This window comes from Odocoileus virginianus, chromosome 6 (genome assembly GCF_023699985.2).
Source record: "Odocoileus virginianus isolate 20LAN1187 ecotype Illinois chromosome 6, Ovbor_1.2, whole genome shotgun sequence".
NCBI lineage: Eukaryota > Metazoa > Chordata > Mammalia > Artiodactyla > Cervidae > Odocoileus > Odocoileus virginianus.
The window spans coordinates 40,121,623-40,139,490 of record NC_069679.1 but is presented as its reverse complement, the minus strand read 5'-3'; the positions used below and the strand labels follow the sequence as shown (position 1 = coordinate 40,139,490).

The 17,868-nt window shown below is 36.2% G+C and overlaps 1 protein-coding gene across 8 annotated transcripts in view; it reads left to right on the top strand.

The window, feature by feature from the left end:
- The window catches only part of RNF111 (ring finger protein 111), an 89,620-nt gene that overhangs the window by 63,975 nt on the left and 7,777 nt on the right, over nucleotides 1-17,868 (top strand). For 4 of the 8 annotated variants that reach the window (XM_020882531.2, XM_020882526.2, XM_020882528.2 and 1 more), the window contains exons 6-10: nucleotides 3,606-3,925; nucleotides 7,803-8,064; nucleotides 12,769-13,117; nucleotides 14,489-14,641; nucleotides 15,864-15,990. In XM_020882531.2, the coding sequence (XP_020738190.2) occupies nucleotides 3,606-3,925; nucleotides 7,803-8,064; nucleotides 12,769-13,117; nucleotides 14,489-14,641; nucleotides 15,864-15,990 (1,211 nt within the window). The remainder of the gene's footprint in view (nucleotides 1-3,605; nucleotides 3,926-7,802; nucleotides 8,065-12,768; nucleotides 13,118-14,488; nucleotides 14,642-15,863; nucleotides 15,991-17,868) is intronic. The other 4 variants (XM_020882534.2, XM_020882532.2, XM_070469221.1 and 1 more) reach the window with 3 other exon arrangements.

Sequence of the window (17,868 nt, the reverse complement as noted above, 5' to 3'; positions counted from 1 at the left end):
TGGCTTTTGTAATAACCTATAAGACAGATCCTATGATTATTCTCATTTTGCAGGTGAAGGTTATATGACAGTAGAGCCAGAATTCAGACCTACAAAGTCTAGCTTGAATCCTGTGTTCTTCTTTATGCCAGGATATCTCAGCCTTGGTACTCTTGTCTTTGGGCTGGACAGTTCCTGTAAGGGCAGGCAGGCTCTCCTGTGCATTGTAGGATATTTGGCAGTATTCTTGGCTTCTCCGCACTGAGTACCCCGTAGTGCCCCCTCCCCTGCAGGTGTGACAGCTGGAAGTACCCCCGGTTGTTGCTGGGTACTCCTTGGGGGCAGTGTTGCTCCGTACTGTGCTAGAACCCAGAGCTTCTGTTACAGTGCTGGTTGGTTTCTTTTTAAATTTCTCTCTGTGCTTGATGATGAGCTCCTTGAGGACAAAAGATCAAGTCTTCCTTTTTTTAGCACTAAGCTACTCCCATGCAGGCATGCCTTTTTTCCCTTACGAGGTTAGCTTAAATTTAGCAAGTGCTTATTGATCTGCCTACATTGTAGCTTGTTTCTAGTTGCTAGAGATAAAACAACAAAGGCAGACAATATCCCTAAATTATTTTAATGGTCAAGACTTTCCTTTTTACTGTTGTATTTTCCAGTACCTTTATAGATCCTTAGCCATGTTATTATTATATGTAAGACTTGCCAAATAAATGAATAAATGCATGAGTACATTTCAGTAATCTTCCTAGAATTACAGTAAAAGTACTTTAACCAGCTTGATGTCACTGGGATATGGAGTTGATTTCTCTGATGTAGATTTGTGATGGTCTATTTTTAGTGGACACTCAGTAGTCTAATTTTAATTTTAAAAAAAGGCAGGGTTTATTTGCTTAATCAGATATCTTTGTATTTCACCCTGCTCTGGCAGATTTCTTTGGTTATTAACTCTTGAACAAGAGGAGATTCAGTTGTCTTTACTTTGGATTTCTACCTTGTTTGAGCAACAGAGAGCTTCTGGACTGTAGGAAAACAGATATTAATTTAATTGGAAGTCAAAACTGTACCCTAAGAAGTAGAGCTATAAGGTCAGTCCTCTTTTGAGGGGCATACTGTTAATCATTTAACCCCTTAAATATGTATTCAGCCTTAAGGATATTATAGTTATTGTGCTTCCTCTTCTCTCACTGTGACCTTTGTTTTTGAAATAATTGAAGACCAAGAGGGCAAGTCATTTTTAAACAGATAAATGTCATATCTATCACTTTGGTCATGCAGTCCCTAGGTCTCTTGCTCTGGTTACAGACTTATCTCCTGAGTCTTAGAGTTTTTGGATTTGTAAAATTAATGTGTCACAGTTGGAAGGAACCATGAAGGTCATTTAGTCCATCCACTGAATGGATTTAGTGTCCTAAAGGTCTTTTATTTTCTTTTCTGAAGTAACACATAATAAATGACATTTACTTGTGTAACATTTTGACATGGGGACTGAGATATAGCCTCAGAAATATTGTAGGAAGTGAAGATCCTATAATAATGATATTGCTATAAATATTATAGCCTATAGAAAATAGCTACTTTTGATTCAGCATAACTAAGATAGCTGTTGATCATAGTCAATTCCTAGTATGCCAGCTGTGATTCTATCCAGGTTACTCAAGAAATTTGAAATGCAAATGAATGAAAGGGATGTAGTTACCAAACTGACTTTGAATCTGCTATCACTTATGTTTTAAAAGTGAACAACTTGTTGACTTTTTATCTTTTTTGGTTTTGTTATAAATTACTTGTGATTTTTAACCTCTCAACTTATGATAAGAAGGTAATACTAATTCCAGGAGGCTATTAGAGATTAGTGTAATTCTTTTCTATCCGAGTTTACAGATTCCTGAATTCTAGTTCTCAGGTTAAGAACCTATACAAAAGGGCTCAGGAAATTAGCCCAAAATAGGCCAGGATAGGAACTTGAGGGGGGAAAACAACAATATTCAGAGATTTAGAATAGAGGTACTGCCTAACAGGGTTTAGGAAGAGTTTAGGTTTGCCCTGAAGAGAATCAGCAACAGCAGGATAGGACATGTATAGGAGGGCAGACCCTGGAGAATTACAGGGAGGTTTCCTGCAATCCCACCCATCAGTCAGAGCCACCCAGATTCATTTATGTGAGTCTGTAAATTCCCTTCATTGTTTTAGCCAGTTTTGGTTGGATTTTTTGTATTGTTTGTAAATAACCAGAAGATTCCTAATTGGTACATTGACCCATAAGAGAATAGCTTTGTATTGTGAGCCAAATAGGAATAGGGTATCCCTGGTATTGGTTACTCTAGAAATATGGCTGGAACACAGGTGTACTCTAGAATCCTAAGAATTCTGAGGAGATGCCTCATGAGTCATGTGGGGGAAAGGGAGGACAGGCTTTAGGTTTTCTATTCCTCTATTTTTAAGTAAACAATGTATCTCCATTTTGATCTTTTTTTAATTTGCACACAGGTAGTTTGAGGAAAGGGTGCTTTTTCTTAGAGGAGTTTGAAACGCTAGGATAAACCTTCTGGGGACACATCTGCTTTTCTTCTGGCCTGGGAGAATGTACCTTCAAAGTACTCTGGGCATGCGACAGAGCGTAGTTAGGACTCAGATGTTTTGTACCTAGAAGATTATTGTCTTTTCTAAGAACAACCATGCAGGATAGTTACTGCTACATTTAATAGGTGAGAAAGATTAGATAACTTTCTTAAGGTCACATTACTCAAATTAGACAGGCTCAGGATTAGAATTTAAGTCCATCTGACTCCATTCTTTTATTCCACTATTAAACTTTGAGTCACAAAATTATTACAAGAGACTTTTAATTTTCAGCCAGGTAGAATCTTATCATTTCTTTTGTTCTATTGGGTCTGAGTTTAGAGACCAGAGAAAGGGAAAAGACTTTGGACGTTAGTGAGACTTAGCCAGATATGCTCTGAGTTGGATGGTTATATCTTTAAGAAGTTAAGATTTTAAGAAGTATGACATAGTAGTCTTCATTATATAGGAATGATTTATAGTATTAAGAGCATTTGTTGTATATAGTGAAAGGACTCCCATGATACTTTGGAGTTTTTAAAATACAATTTAAAACTAATAATTTATTTTAAAAAACAAATAATTTATCATGACCTAGGAAAAGGTGATTTATTGCCATATTTAAACATCATGGTTAATATAAGCCTCTTGAAGCTTGGAAGAAAATCCCAGTGAAGACCACTGCCTAAAATTACAGGATATACATGTTAAGAATGTGACTATATCACATTATTATTTACAGATACTTGAATTCACTAATCACTTATTATTTACCTATTTATTCACATTTATACACAAGGTTGCTCAGATGGTAAAGAATCTGCCTGCAATGCAGGAGACCCGGATTGGTCCATGGGTCAGGAAGATCCCCTGGAGAAGGAAATGGCTACTTTACTCCATCCAGTATTCTTGCCTGGAGAATCCCATGGACAGAAAAGTCTGGTGGACTACAGTCCATGGGGTTGTGAAGAGTCAGACATGACTGAGCAGCTAAGCACACACACATATTTTTTACACAGCGATACTTGATCATTTAATTGATCTGTGCATTTTTTCATTTCAAGATGACTCGAGGAGAACTGCGTCTAATGCTGTAACAGAAACTGGCCCTCCTGCAATGCCTAGGTTACCTTCCTGCTGTCCCCAGCACTCGCCCTGTGGAGGGTCATCGCAGAATCACCATGCATTAGGACATCCACACACAAGTTGCTTTCAGCAGCATGGCCACCATTTTCAGCATCATCACCACCATCATCATCCTCCCCACCCAGCCGTCCCAGTGTCTCCTTCCTTTAGTGACCCTGCGTGTCCTGTGGAAAGACCTCCACAAGTACAGCCACCTTGTGGAGCAAATAGTACTTCCAGTGCCAGCTACCATGACCAGGTATGTGGAATTTGATGAGTTCTTCTTAATTTTTTATTTTTTTTTATTTTTTAAAATTTTTTTTCCTTAATTTTTTAAAATTGCAGTTCCTTCCAGAGAAAAAAAATCTAATGATAAAGTTTATGTACCAAATAAGTCATTCTTTTTGCCCCTACAAGAGTGGTGTAATTTAATGATCTGTGATTTTTTTTTTAAATTAAGTATTTAGGATTTTCTCATGTTGTAAATGATTACAACCAATTGAGGGGACCAGGGATGTGGATAATTGGATACTATTTTTTATTCTGGAATGTTTTTCAGTGTTTTTAGTTAAATATAAGTGGATTTAATGTTTAGGATTTCATTTCAAACAAAGGTGTTGAAACTGCAGTGTCAGCCTCATTCATGAGAAATTGAGGAATTCTCCCAGTTTTTTCCTCCTTTACCTCCTCTTCTGGAGCCTCCCAGTAATCTCCACTCATCTAGAAATAAACAGACTTCTCAGCTGCAAAACCATACAGGGAGGAACCTCCTGTTTCTCAGGAGCAGATTAGGTTTTTAGTTTCTGGGAAATTGAAATGTCAGCAAAAAAAATTATCAGTAATTTTTTTTGCTAATTAAGTAACTTGGTTGATATTATTAGTGAGTACTTAAAATGTCAAATAGTGTTAAATTCATATTGGTGATCACGTGGAGTAAATAAAGTGAGGTATTATGTGCTATTTTAACTTTTGCTGTATTGTTTCTGTGTGTAATTGTGATGTAAACCTGGGTGGTGCATACTTTAAAAAACAAAATGGGTAATATAAAATGGTAAGTGACACATGTGCTAAAAAAAAATGGGCTAGAAAAAGTTAAAGTAAAATTCAAAGTAACTGCTCCACTGTACCCTCTGGCTTTTCCTCAAGTACATTACTTGCTTCGTCTTTTAAATTTTTGATGATTATCTCTTCTGGTTCTGACAAATTAAAATTGAGAAAGTGAAGTGTTCCCTTAAGAAGAAACTAGCTGCTGATATAAAAAAAAAATTGAAAGGGTTTAGTAGGAAATGTGATTAAAGAGATTTTAGATGATGTTTTGGCTCTGTTAACAGCAGTTCTAAGTACTAACATCTGTTGATTGACTACACCTATTCTACCTTTTGGGCCTAAAAAAGCAACCTGAGTGACTTAATTATAGGTAGAATCTCTTATTGTTTTGTGTCAAATATAGGTGTGACCTGCTCATCTCTCTCTCTCTCTCAAGTGTTAGTTGCTCAGTCCTGTCCGACTCTGTGACCCTATGGACTGTAGCCTACCAGGCTCCTCTGTCCACAGAATTTTCCAGGCAAGAATACCGGAGTGGGTTGCCATTTCCTTCTCCAGGAGATCTTCTCTAACCTCTGTCTCTAAGTAGAAGTATTTGGAGTATACACAAACCTTGAGGAAAATCAGCAGGATCAGGCATTCAATAGTGATAATGGATATGAAGCTAAAGAGTGAGGTTTTGGAGATATGAAGTTTGAGATTCGTGTAGCTCTTTGTAGGACTCTGAAATTAACCACATGTACATGAGATAGTCTCATATAGTCTACATTTGAGACCTGTGTGGACATAGTAGGAAGCTGAGGAGAAGGAGACTAATCTTAGGATTTATAATTGTGTGGTGTCTCATTGTCAAACTGTAGATAGGCAGAGAAAGATTGGGGAGGATTAGTCTTAACAGCAGAGAAGTTTTAGTAGTCACTTGACTCTATCATACTACTCCTTTGGGTGTAGCTTTCTCTTTTGATAGAATAGTTTAATTAGTGTTATGCATTATTTATAATCTATGTAAAGGGCTTCCCTGAGAGCCCAGTTGGTGCAGAATCTGCCTGCAGTGCTGGAGACCCTGGCTTGATTCCTGGGTCAGGGACATCCGCGGGAAAAGGGACAGCCTACCCACTCCAGCATTCTTGGGCTTCCCTTGTGGCTCAGCTGGTAAAGAATCAACTTGCAGTGCAGGAGACCTGGGTTCGATCCCTGGGTTGGGAAGATCCTCTGGAGAAGGGAAAGGCTACCCACTCCAGTATTCTGGCTGGAGAATTCCATGGACTATGGGGTTGCAAAGAGTTGGACACGACTTAGCAACTTTCCCTTTCACTTTCCCTGGTGGCTTAGTGGTAAAGATGCCTGCAATGCAGGAGACCAAGGTTCAGTCCCTGAGTCAGGAGGATCCCCTGGAGAAAGAAATGGCAACCTACTCCAGTATTCTTGCCTGGGAAATCCAATTGACAGAGGAGCCTGGTGGGCTACAGTCCGTGGGGTCACAAGAGAGTCAGATAGGACTTAGCGACTGGACAACAAATAAGTAATATTTGCTATTTCTGTACCATCTTGCTTAACCCCACTTTTCTTTCTAGAATAAGAATTGAGTGAACTCTTGGAATTGTGAAGAAGAGGGTTCTCTCTGTTGGCTTTTTCCCCCTTTTTATTCTCTACTTTTAACTTTACCCTCGGTTGCTTCTAGGAGGACCTTCACCCTACCTTACTCACTCTTTGGGAGTTTTCTTAATCACTGACTGGAGAAGAAGATAGGAAATTTGCTCACCTTCATAGTATGTTAATATTCCAGTCCATTTGCCAAATTTTAACGTAAATAGGAAATACACAAAGGATTTGAGTCATCAGTAATAATTCACAATCTTAAAATATTGTTCTTAAACCTTATTTATCCACATTAGAAGCTGATATTGTATTTGCCAACTCTGAAGAAAGACGTCAGATATTTACTTAATTGATTGTAGACACAATGTACAAGAGGAATGTAGTTCTATTGTCCTTCCCTCATTCTATACCATCCTCCTCCTTCCCTTTTAATATCCAGAGTTTCTTATGTTTCTTTTATCCTCTGAACAGGGTGGCCATTGAAACCACAAAGACCACTCTGTCTCTAAAAACAATTTTTAAAATATACTAAGACCACTATGGTTCCTCACTGGACTAAGTGACCTGGGCCTCTATTAAATGCATTACCCTCGCTTTCCTCACCTCTAGTCCCCCAGCTTTCAGTAGTGAACAATCTCTACATATGATTCCATATATAACATCTTCATTTTCTTTAATCACATTTAAAAAATTGCAGCTGTACTGAACACTAAGCAAAGGCTTATACTTAAAATACTCAAGAATATAAAGAAGCAATTCTGTTTCTGTTATCTGCTCTAGAGTAGAAGGTAAAGTGTTTGTTTTCCTTAGGACTTTTCAAAGTGCTCTAGTTAGGGATGGAATTTAGACTCTTTGATTTTTCAACTTGGTAAATGATCCTTCCCTAAAATTATCTTACTAATAAAAGTAATCGTGGTTTAAATTTTTTTAAGTGAAAAAGGTAACTAAGAGGCAAAGCTAACAGTTTTAGCTTGAATAATCTTAGACCCTCTGTTATCTTGGATAATGTTTTCACTATTTGAGTTTTAGTTGAATCCTTGCTGCGTACAGTTTAAAAATGAGATTTTTACCTGAAACCTTGAATGTTTTCAGTGGCATGATTATATGTTTTCTGAAGGAGTCCTAAATTACCAGTCAGAGTTTTGGTGTAAAGGAGGATATCAACATATGATTTAAAAGTTTCTCTCTTAAGATCTAGTATATGGAAGATAAATAGATCTTAAAATAATACATTAACTTTTGTTCAAGCACTATCACATGCTTGATTATTTAAAATTGATTATAGTTTTTAAGTGGATAAGCACTATAATTTTTACAATCCAAGATACACGTAGTATTTTTTGGTGCTCAGTAGGTCTTCACACTCAAAATTTTACCAGTTTCAAATTTATTGATTCTATTTTTCTAGATTACATTGAGTACTTTTACAGTATGCCATAAACGATGTTTTGACCAAATTGTAGAAAGATAAAACACAGTTCCTCTTTGTACAGCAGGCCTTGCCAGTAGACCTGAGCAGCAGTGGTGTCAGAAGTCATGGAAGTGCTGGTTTTCATGGAGCGTCTGCATTTGACCCCTGCTGTCCTGTTTCTTCTTCCCGAGCTGCAATCTTTGGCCATCAGGCTGCTGCTGCCGCTGCCCCGAGTCAGCCATTATCCATAGATGCTTATGGATCAAGCATGGTTGCCCAGCCCCAGCCCCAGCCCCCTCCACCAGCCTCACTGTCATCTTGTCGACATTATATGCCACCTCCTTGTAAGTATAAATTTAATAGGCAAAGAACTTAGAGGCACATAAATGAAGCATTGTACTGTCCTCCATTTAATAACCTTTCAGTAATTCTAATTTATAAATTTCTAGTAAGTACTTCCTTGACCTAAAAGTGGAGTGTATTTTTCCCATTTCATCCTTCCTTCACCTCACATACCTAAAGCGGTCTTCTTAAGCAAAAACGGCAGATGTTGTTTTAAAAAGTCTGGGAAAATAATAAAAAGTATCATATTTGTCTAATTTACATTTTAACATTTACATTTTAATGTCTGTCTATTAGAAGTACATTGAATGGACTTTCGATTCCTATAAAAGGAAATTTTAAGGAATTTATATTTATCCTTTAGTATTAAAAAGAAATTGGAAGGTTTAGTAGTTGTTTCTATGCATAGGAAATTAAACTTTAAGAATTCTGAAACTTAACTGAGACACAGGAGAAAATTCCTTGACAGAAAGACAATTGTAGAAAGGTTTTCTGTACTCTTTTCATGCAAGCAGTTAAAATAGAATCAGATATGACTTTTCTAAGAAATTGAAATCTATAAGATACAAGAAATGAGAAATAACCTTAGGCTGCGTAGCATATATTTATTGCTTTGTCAAATCATAGGCTAATAATCAGATGGAAACTTATTAAATATTTTGATTTTTTTAAAAAAGCACTGAAAATTCATGCCAGGAGTAAAGCAAAAACATTGGCAAGGAAATTTGCTTTTGTCCTCTGATTACATACGAGGGATAGTGTTCAGTTATTTATCTTCTTATGATTCCAGCCCTATAATTTTAAAAATCTGTGTCCTGCATACACAGCTAGAGTCAACCCAGAATTTGTACAGTGAAATCTGGTGATACATCATTTATCTTTTCAAGAGTTCAAGTTTTTGCAAAACATTAACCAGTGGACAAATTTCGTGTGTGAACACTGGCAGGATGTGCAGGCTGTTCTGTAATAGTTGTTGATATTCATCTTTTGTTTATTATCTTTTATTGGGAACTCAAAATGTGTGGTTTTCTCCCCCTCCTCTTTAAAAATAATATATTGAAGCAATTTATAAGTGTATCCCTTGCTTTTTTATGTTCTAATCTAAAAAGTTAATGTTTTCTTTTTATCATAAAAGTAACTTGTGTACACTTTAAGAAGTTCAAACCACAGAATAATATAAGAAGTTAAAAATCCTTCTCCATTCTTCCCACTAATCCCAATACCTCAGTGGTAGCAACTGTTTATAATTCATTATAAACCCTTTCAGAAATTTTCTTTCTCTGCACATGTTATTATGACACATCTCTTATTATGACATATCTCTCCTTTTTAAAAAAAAAAGGGATCATATCAAACATAGTATTTGCCTATCTTTCATTTTTTATTTTTAAAAATTTTAACAGTATGTTTCAGATTTTTGTAGTACATAAAATTCTAGCTCATTGTTTTTAATATCCTCATAATATTCCATTGTATATTCAATTAGTCCTCAATTGATGAACATTTAAATTATTTGTAGTTTTCTACTAGTCTGTAGGGTAACTTCCTAGGACTGAGATTGCTGGATTAAAGTGACATGCTAAACTTTTAAGAAACAATATCAAGAACACTTTTTGTTTGTCTGTTTATTTTTACTGGCAAGAACACATAATACAGAGAAGAAGGGAAATGGTCTGTGGGAATGCAGAATATATCACCTTTATACAATGATTTGTACTTATTTTGTTTAGATAAACAGTGTATCATAATGATGGCTGAAGTTTTCACCACACACAAAAATTGGCAACTGTGTGATTAAACTGATTGTGGTAATCATTTCACGTGGTATAATGTGTCAAATTATCATATTATACACTTTAGATATATTGTTTTAATTGTTAATTATACCTTAGTAAAGTTGAAAAATGATTAATGAAGAGTTAAATAAATTGATTCATTCCAAAGCAAAACTTTAGCATTTTGTGATATTTGTGAATATTATTTCTTATATAATAATTATATAGTTAGAACACCTTGCTGTGAAACTGGGAAAAATGCTCTAAATTTGAGGAAGAATAGTTAACAGTTAGAGAATTTAGTAACTTCTTTTTTGATGACTAAGAAGTACTGAGCTTTGTGACTTCTTAAGAGTAAAACATTGATTTGAAAATACAACTGTTAGAAAATTAGTTTTAAAAATATGTCTTACAATTTAAATTGAGCTCAGTGAAAGTTTCCTTTAAATATATGCTAACAATTTTTCTTTTGATGTATGGCTGAATGAGTCTGTGGTTACCTAACTTTCACCCCTGCTGCACGAATCAAAGCAATTAAAAATTGAAGGTAATCTTTCTGTAACGAAACTAGAGAAATGCTATGGCTCCATACCAGACTACCAAGAAAATTGTACAAGTGAAATGAAATTAGGGCTGAAATCCAAGGAGGAGACAAACTTATTTTTAGACCTCAAACTGATGCTCATCTCTTAAGAGAGAAAAGTATTCCCTTAAGGGACCTTTCAACAGTCATTTTGCAATGTAAAGATTCAGATTGAAGAAATGGGTGAAACCATCTTTATAAAGGCTGATTTTCTTGGCAAGTTGCTAGCAAATATGCCCTCTCCTTAATGTAGCACAGGAAAAATAGCATGGGGCAGGGAGAGAAGTGCAGTGGTGAAAATATATGTTTACAGGCGTGCCTAGGACTTGCAAGTTCCTTTCCTCTCTATAGTGCTCTATAACCATTAATGATTAAGGAAAACATGATTTATGTGTTTATAAATATATAATTTATACATTTGATTTTACAAAAGCAAAATACTTATGACAGAGTAAAATTACCAGGAGACAATTTGGAAAAATGTTTATACTACCTTATGACAAGGAATACTTATAAATCAATAAGAAAAAGGTGAATTATAAGCTAACAATGTGAATAGATAATTCTGGGAAGAAATATAATTGATTAATGAATACAAAATTTTTTTCTGATTAGCATGTAAAATATGTGACAGTCTAATTAGTCAGGAACTCTCATGTACTATTGATGGTAATTAATTATGGTAAACTTTTGGGAAAGGTGTTTTGTCAACTAGTATCTGAATTTTAATCAAATTGTCAACATCCACTGGATCCTAGAAAAAGCAAGGGAATTCCAGAAAAACGTCTACTTCTGCTTCATTGACTACACTAAAACGACTGTGTGGATCACAACAAACTGAAAAGTTCTTAAAGAGATGGGAATACCAGACCACCTTACCTGCCACCTGAGAAACCTGTATGTCAAGAAGCAACAGTTAGAACCTTACAGGGAAGAACTGACTGGTTCACAATTGGAAAGGAGATACATCAAAGCTGTATATTGTCACCCTGCTTATTTAACTTATAGGCAGAGTACATCATGCAAAATGTTGGGCTGGATGAAGCACAAGCTGGAATCAAGATTGCTGAGAGAAATATCGATAACCTCAGATATGCAGGTGATACCACCCTAATGGTAGAAAGCAAAGAGGAACTAAAGAGCCTCTTGATGGAGGTGAAGGAGGAGAGTGAAAAAGCTGGCTTGAAACTCAGCATTCAGAAAACTAAGATCATGGTATCTGGTCACATCACTTCATGGAAATAGATGGGGAAAAAAATGGAAACGGTGACAGACTTTATTTCCTTGGGCTCCAAAATTGCTGTGGATGGTGACTGCAGCCACGGAATTTAAAGCACTTGTAATAGTATAGCATAGTAATAGCTATGATAAACCTAGACAGCATGTTAAAAAGCAGAGACATCACTTTGCCAACAAAGGTTCATATAGTCAAAGCTGTTTTTTCCTGTAGTCATGTATGGATATGAGAGTTGAACCATAAAGAAGGTTGAGCACCGAAGAATTGATGCTTTTGAACTGTGATGTTGGAGAAGACTCTGACAGCCCCTTGAACAGCAAGGATATCAAACCAGTCAATCCTAAAGGAAATCAACCCTGAATATTATTGGAAGAACTGATGCTGAAGCTAAAGCTCCAATATTTTGGCCACCTGATGCGAAGAGCCAACTCATTGAAAAAGACCCTGATGCTGGGAAAGATTGAGGGCAAGAGGAGAAGGGTGCAACAGAGGATGAAATGGTTGAATGGCATCATCGACTCAGTGGACATGAGTTTCAGCAAACTCTGGGAGATAGTGAAGGACAAGGAAGCCTAGCGTGCTGCAGTCCATAGAATAACAAAGAGTCGGACATGATCAACAACAATAATCTGAGTTTAAATTATTCTTTCAGACTCAGAACTGCTTATAGGAATTTATGCTATAGAAACTTTCTGTGAGTGGTGTGTATGAGTGTGTGCCTTTATGTTCAGACACTCATGTACATGCATGTATGAAAGAGAGCACAAGAGGAATTATACACAGAGATGTTTATTGCAGCTTTGGTTTGCTTCCAGTTTTTATCAGTGGCAATTTGATAATGGCTTCCAGTTTTTATCAATGGTGATCAATAAATTTAGGTGCCTTCCTGTAATGAAATGCTGTGAATGAAGTAAAGCTATATATATATTGACTTGAGAAGATACCTCTGATTACTCAAAGAAGAAAGCAGGTTGCCAAACAAGACTAAGCAGGCTCAAGCATTGATAAAGTATTTACAAAATAAAAATACACTAATATGTTTGCTAAGTAAAACACAAATGCATTATGGCAATATATGTTTAACCTTGTGGTGCTTGTGCTTTTCTTACAGATGCTTCTTTGACAAGACCACTTCATCATCAAACCTCTGCCTGCCCCCACTCTCATGGAAACCCTCCTCCTCAGACTCAGCCTCCGCCTCAAGTGGATTATGTTATTCCTCATCCTGTTCATGCTTTCCATTCTCAAATATCGTCTCATGCAACATCTCACCCCGTGGCACCCCCACCTCCAACTCACTTAGCCAGTACAGCTGCACCAATCCCCCAGCATCTTCCTCCCACACACCAGCCAATTTCACACCATATTCCAGCCACAGCACCTCCAGCACAAAGACTGCATCCTCATGAAATGATGCAGAGGATGGAAGTTCAAAGAAGGAGAATGATGCAGCATCCAACGTATGTTTTATGTTTTTAAAAAGATAATCACCCTTTATTCTTTTTGCCTTCTATTTCCATTGGTTTTTAAGACTGTAAAGTCTTCAGAAGTGATATAGCTATATTTAATCCTCAGTTCACTAGGAAATTAATTTTTTACTAACCAGAATGTCTTATCCTGAGTTGTAGGTGCTGACATAAAAATTCTATATCAGGTTATTTCATGTGAAAAGACTATAAAAACAAAAAGAACTTTATGTTTTCTTTGGAAAACTCAGGACCTGATGTTCTAATTTGGGGCAATGTACTTTGTTGGTCTTATTCTGACTGCCTATTAAAGTTATGCAGGAAAATGGCTACACTGGTTCATCTATATATTGTCTGTGGCTTCTTTTACACTACTAAAACCACAGGTTGAGTAGTTACAACAGAAACCATGTGACCTAGAGAGCAAGCAATATTAAGTATTTGGCCCTTACAGAATGTTTGCAGATTCTTGATTTAATCAATGATCTGGCACTTGTGTAACTTCTTTCTTTAGTTATATAATTTAAGGTTATATTTAGAATCTGTGACTATTTCTGTCATTTTAATATAGTGACCCTTTATATAGAAAGTTGCTAATTAATATTTCTATCTTCCAGTATCTAGAAAATTGCTTGTTCTGAATCATTAAGGTTAAACATGAAAAATCTGTATATGTGTTTGAAACTAGTAGAAAATAAGAATTAGACTGTAGAAATGAATACCTAGAACTGTTTTTTCTCAAGTGCCATTTGTTTAGAACTTTGTGACCATTTGTATTTGTAAATTTGACAGACTTTAGAAAGAGAAAATACAGTAAGCTGGACTGATGAATAGAGTGTGAATAGAAGTAATACCAGTTTCCCAGATGTGTTGACATGTATTTGCATGTGTTTGAAGAAAATACACAGGTTAAATTTTTTCCTTAGAAGTTTTTTTTTTTCCCTTAGAAATTTTATCCATTAAAATGGATGAATATTATTACAGCAAAAAGATGAAGCAAGATAGTTTCCATTTCTTAAAACAACTTCCTTGTGTCCGCAGCATATGCTGGAGTATTAATTTTTAAAATTTTATTTTCATTTAGTTCCTGTTATTCTATTTAAAATATCTGCTATATAAAGATTATAAAGATACTGTTTTTTCCCTTGGATGATATTTGGATTGGAGACATTGAAATAAATGAGTAGTGAGAATTTGTGGGGCTATGGTTTCTTGATTTATTGTTAATCATTAGGTTATTTTATATTGCATTTTTATAATTTATTACAGAGTTAATTTCAAGACTAATCTATAGATGTTTATAATATTAATACTAGATTGTTTCTTTCTACATTAAGAAATAACCAATTATTCAATTATTTCCAGTGGTCTTTTTGTGTTCTGTGTTTCCAGGCGGGCACATGAACGCCCCCCACCCCATCCACATAGGATGCACCCAAATTATGGTCACGGGCATCATATTCATGTGCCTCAGACTATGTCCTCACATCCTCGACAGGCTCCGGAGAGATCTGCCTGGTCAGTATCTTGTTTATTTCAGAGCTGTGATCAGTTTCTTGTGGTAGAAAAGGTTGGAAGAGATACTTTGTAGGGTAAGGGTAATGTGGGGACTTGCCTGGTGGTCCAGTGGCTGAGACTGGACTTTCAATGCAGGGAGTCTGGGTTCAATCCCTGGTCAAGGAACTAGATCTCACATACTACAATTAAGAGTTCGCATTCTGCAAGTAAAGATTCCACATGTCACAACAAGATTGAGGATCCTGAGTGTTACAAGTAAGACCTAGCACTGCAAATAGCTAGATATACAAATTTTTTTTTTTAAGGATAATACAGAGAAACTGAATTCCAGTTTAGCTGTGACTCACTGTCTCTGGGTGAGTCATAAGAGACTTGGGGAGGAAAGAGTTGCAGCTTGAGTTCTAGGGCAGGGAATCCTGTCAAACTGGAGTAGAGCTTCTTTGTTGTTGTTGTTTCTCAGAGATCTACCATCAAAGTAAAACCCCTAAATTTTTCATAACTTCTTTATCCAGCACCCCCACCCTTGTCCTCATGTTTGCAGTACCTCCCTTAACCCCTGCTACTGACAAGGGAAATCCAGCCTGGATCCTCCAGGCTTGAGTTGTTTCCTAGAGAAATGGAGGCAAATTTGCTTCAGTTTTCTTTCTGAATCTCTTGTCTATAGGTAGTTATTGAGATCTTGATCCACAGTGACTTTTCAGACAAAATATAAAATGAGAATAAATAATTGAAGATTTGATATTTACCAGTTTTACTTTCTAAAATTTTGTTTACCCTTGCTTTATAAGGTATAGAAGTGTTTACTCTTCGAAATATCCTTGATGCCAACAATCCAGAGGCACTATCCAACAAACAAAAGACCTGGGAGCAACATTCATATAAACCAAAAAAGTAAACTCAATTGTATTTGCTTCTCATGAAAAATCAGACTTTTAGATTGGAAGGAAACTTAGGGACACTCATTGTATGTCCTTCCTTTGTAAGGATAGAAGTACCTGGATACAAATGCCTTGCTCCTCATGGTCACAAAATTGAACCTTTGAATTTTAGTTTCTAAAATGAACTTGAAATTATTAGTTATATCTTTGGGGCTGACTTATCTTTTTTTCTCAGCTAAGTAAGATAAGAATCTTCAGGTGACATTAAAAAATGTAAACATACATTTCTATTGATAGTAGACACTGTAAGGATGTCTAACATTTAAACTGTTCTCTTTTGTCAGGGAACTGGGAATTGAAGCTGGAGTAACTGCAGCTACTTACACACCTGGAGCATTGCATCCTCACTTGGCCCATTACCATGCACCACCTCGGCTTCATCACTTGCAGTTAGGAGCTCTACCTTTAATGGTAAAATAGGAAGATTTCAAAATTCTAACATAGTTGCCTTCAAAAACTGTTCTTCCTTTTCTAAATTATTTTTTGGAAATATTTTTAATGTATTAGTTGTTAATAGGTGTTTCAGTAGAGGATTAGAATTATTATTATTAGATTGAAATTGTGCCATAAGAAGGTATTAGATGCCATAAAATATGTTTGTATTTGCAGTGTTACATATACTCTTCTTGATGTAAAAAATGACATTTTTTTCCTTTTATATCGACATGACAATCTTTATCCACTTTCAGTGGGGCATGTGCTTTATCATCATACATGCTAATGGGTCTGTTCTAATGCATTCATACTTTATTTTCTGATCAGTAGAAAAACGATACTAATTGTAACTGATTTGAACATATTCAGATTTTGTTAACACCGGTTTGAGTTCTAAAGAGCAAATTCAGCAAAAATTGAGTTTGCTTTTCACATAATACATATTGCATAGTACAGAGAAGTGAGTAGTTTTGTAGGGGTAGAAGTATTACAAAGAAGGTTTCCAAGACACTTTACTATACATGCAACTTCTAAGCAAGCTTTGGAATAGAGAATGGTGCTCTTAAACTGGCTACATCATGTAAAGAGCTTTCAGATAGCATAAGCACAGGGAAATCCTAGTTGCTGTTTCTAGATCTTAGGGGTGAAGGTCACTCAGCAATGAAATACATGCCCTGCCAGGAAACTAGAAATTAGACTCCATTGAAAGAGGAATGTCTTGATCATGTTTATGTTGTTAGAATGATTTAATCAGATTGTACCTAAATAGACCATCTCTTCAGTTGTGTGGAAAATAGGTTTCATGGTGGAAGGAAGGACACATTATAGTAGAAGAGATGAAAGTTGATGAATGCTTGAACAAGGGCAGTGGCAGTTGACCTATAAAAATGATGGACTCTGTTTGAGTAATATTGAAGATGATTCCGAGATATCTAGGTTTGGTTGTTAGGTGTATGGCGCTGCCATTCACTAATTTGGAGAATATTAGATGATGATTTAGGGAAGGGGTTAGGTGAGTTAGATTTTGGACATATTGAATCTGAGATACATGTATGTCAGGGTGGACTGTCCAGTATGAAGTTGGGTTTATGGTCTGAATCTCCAAAGAATAAACTGGTCTTTGAGTTAAAGATAGGTTGTGATCTGTCAATATAAAATATTACATGTATCACTTGTCTTGTCATATTACATGAATCCATGGAAGAGGATTAGATTTCTAAGAAAGACGTGCAGACTGATGAGAGATTGAAAGAACCTTGGCAAATAATAATACTGTATTTAAATGATAATACTGTATTTCAGGGCCTCCTGGGTGACTCAGTGGTGAGAGGAACCTGGCGGGCTACAGTCCATGTGGTCACAAAAGAGTCAGACACAACTTAGCAACTAAACAACAACAACAACTGTACTTCAAACAAATAATTCCAAGAATTGGCTAGGGTAGTTGAGGAGAAACAAAGTTAGAATAAGGTCAGAATAACATGGTCAGTAGTGTTTCATCACAAAAAAGTAAAGTTTGAAAAATGTTGAATGCATTTGGCATTAGAGTGGTTTTTGGCAGCTTTTGTCAAAGTGATTTCACTAATGGTGAGGGATGGAGGTTGGGATGCCTCTTAGATCACAGTAAGATAGGGAAAGTTAAAATATGTGGAACTACTTGCCTAATAAACTTGGCTGTGAAGGGAAAGTGGGAAATTGCGTTGGCATTTGGTCCAGGATTGATTCTTGCTTGGTGGCTCAGATGGTAAAGAATCTGCCGGCAATGCAGGAGACCTAGGTTTGATCCCTGGGTAGGTACAATCCCCTCGAGAAAGGAATGGCTACCCACTCCAGTATTTTTGCCTGAAGAGTTCC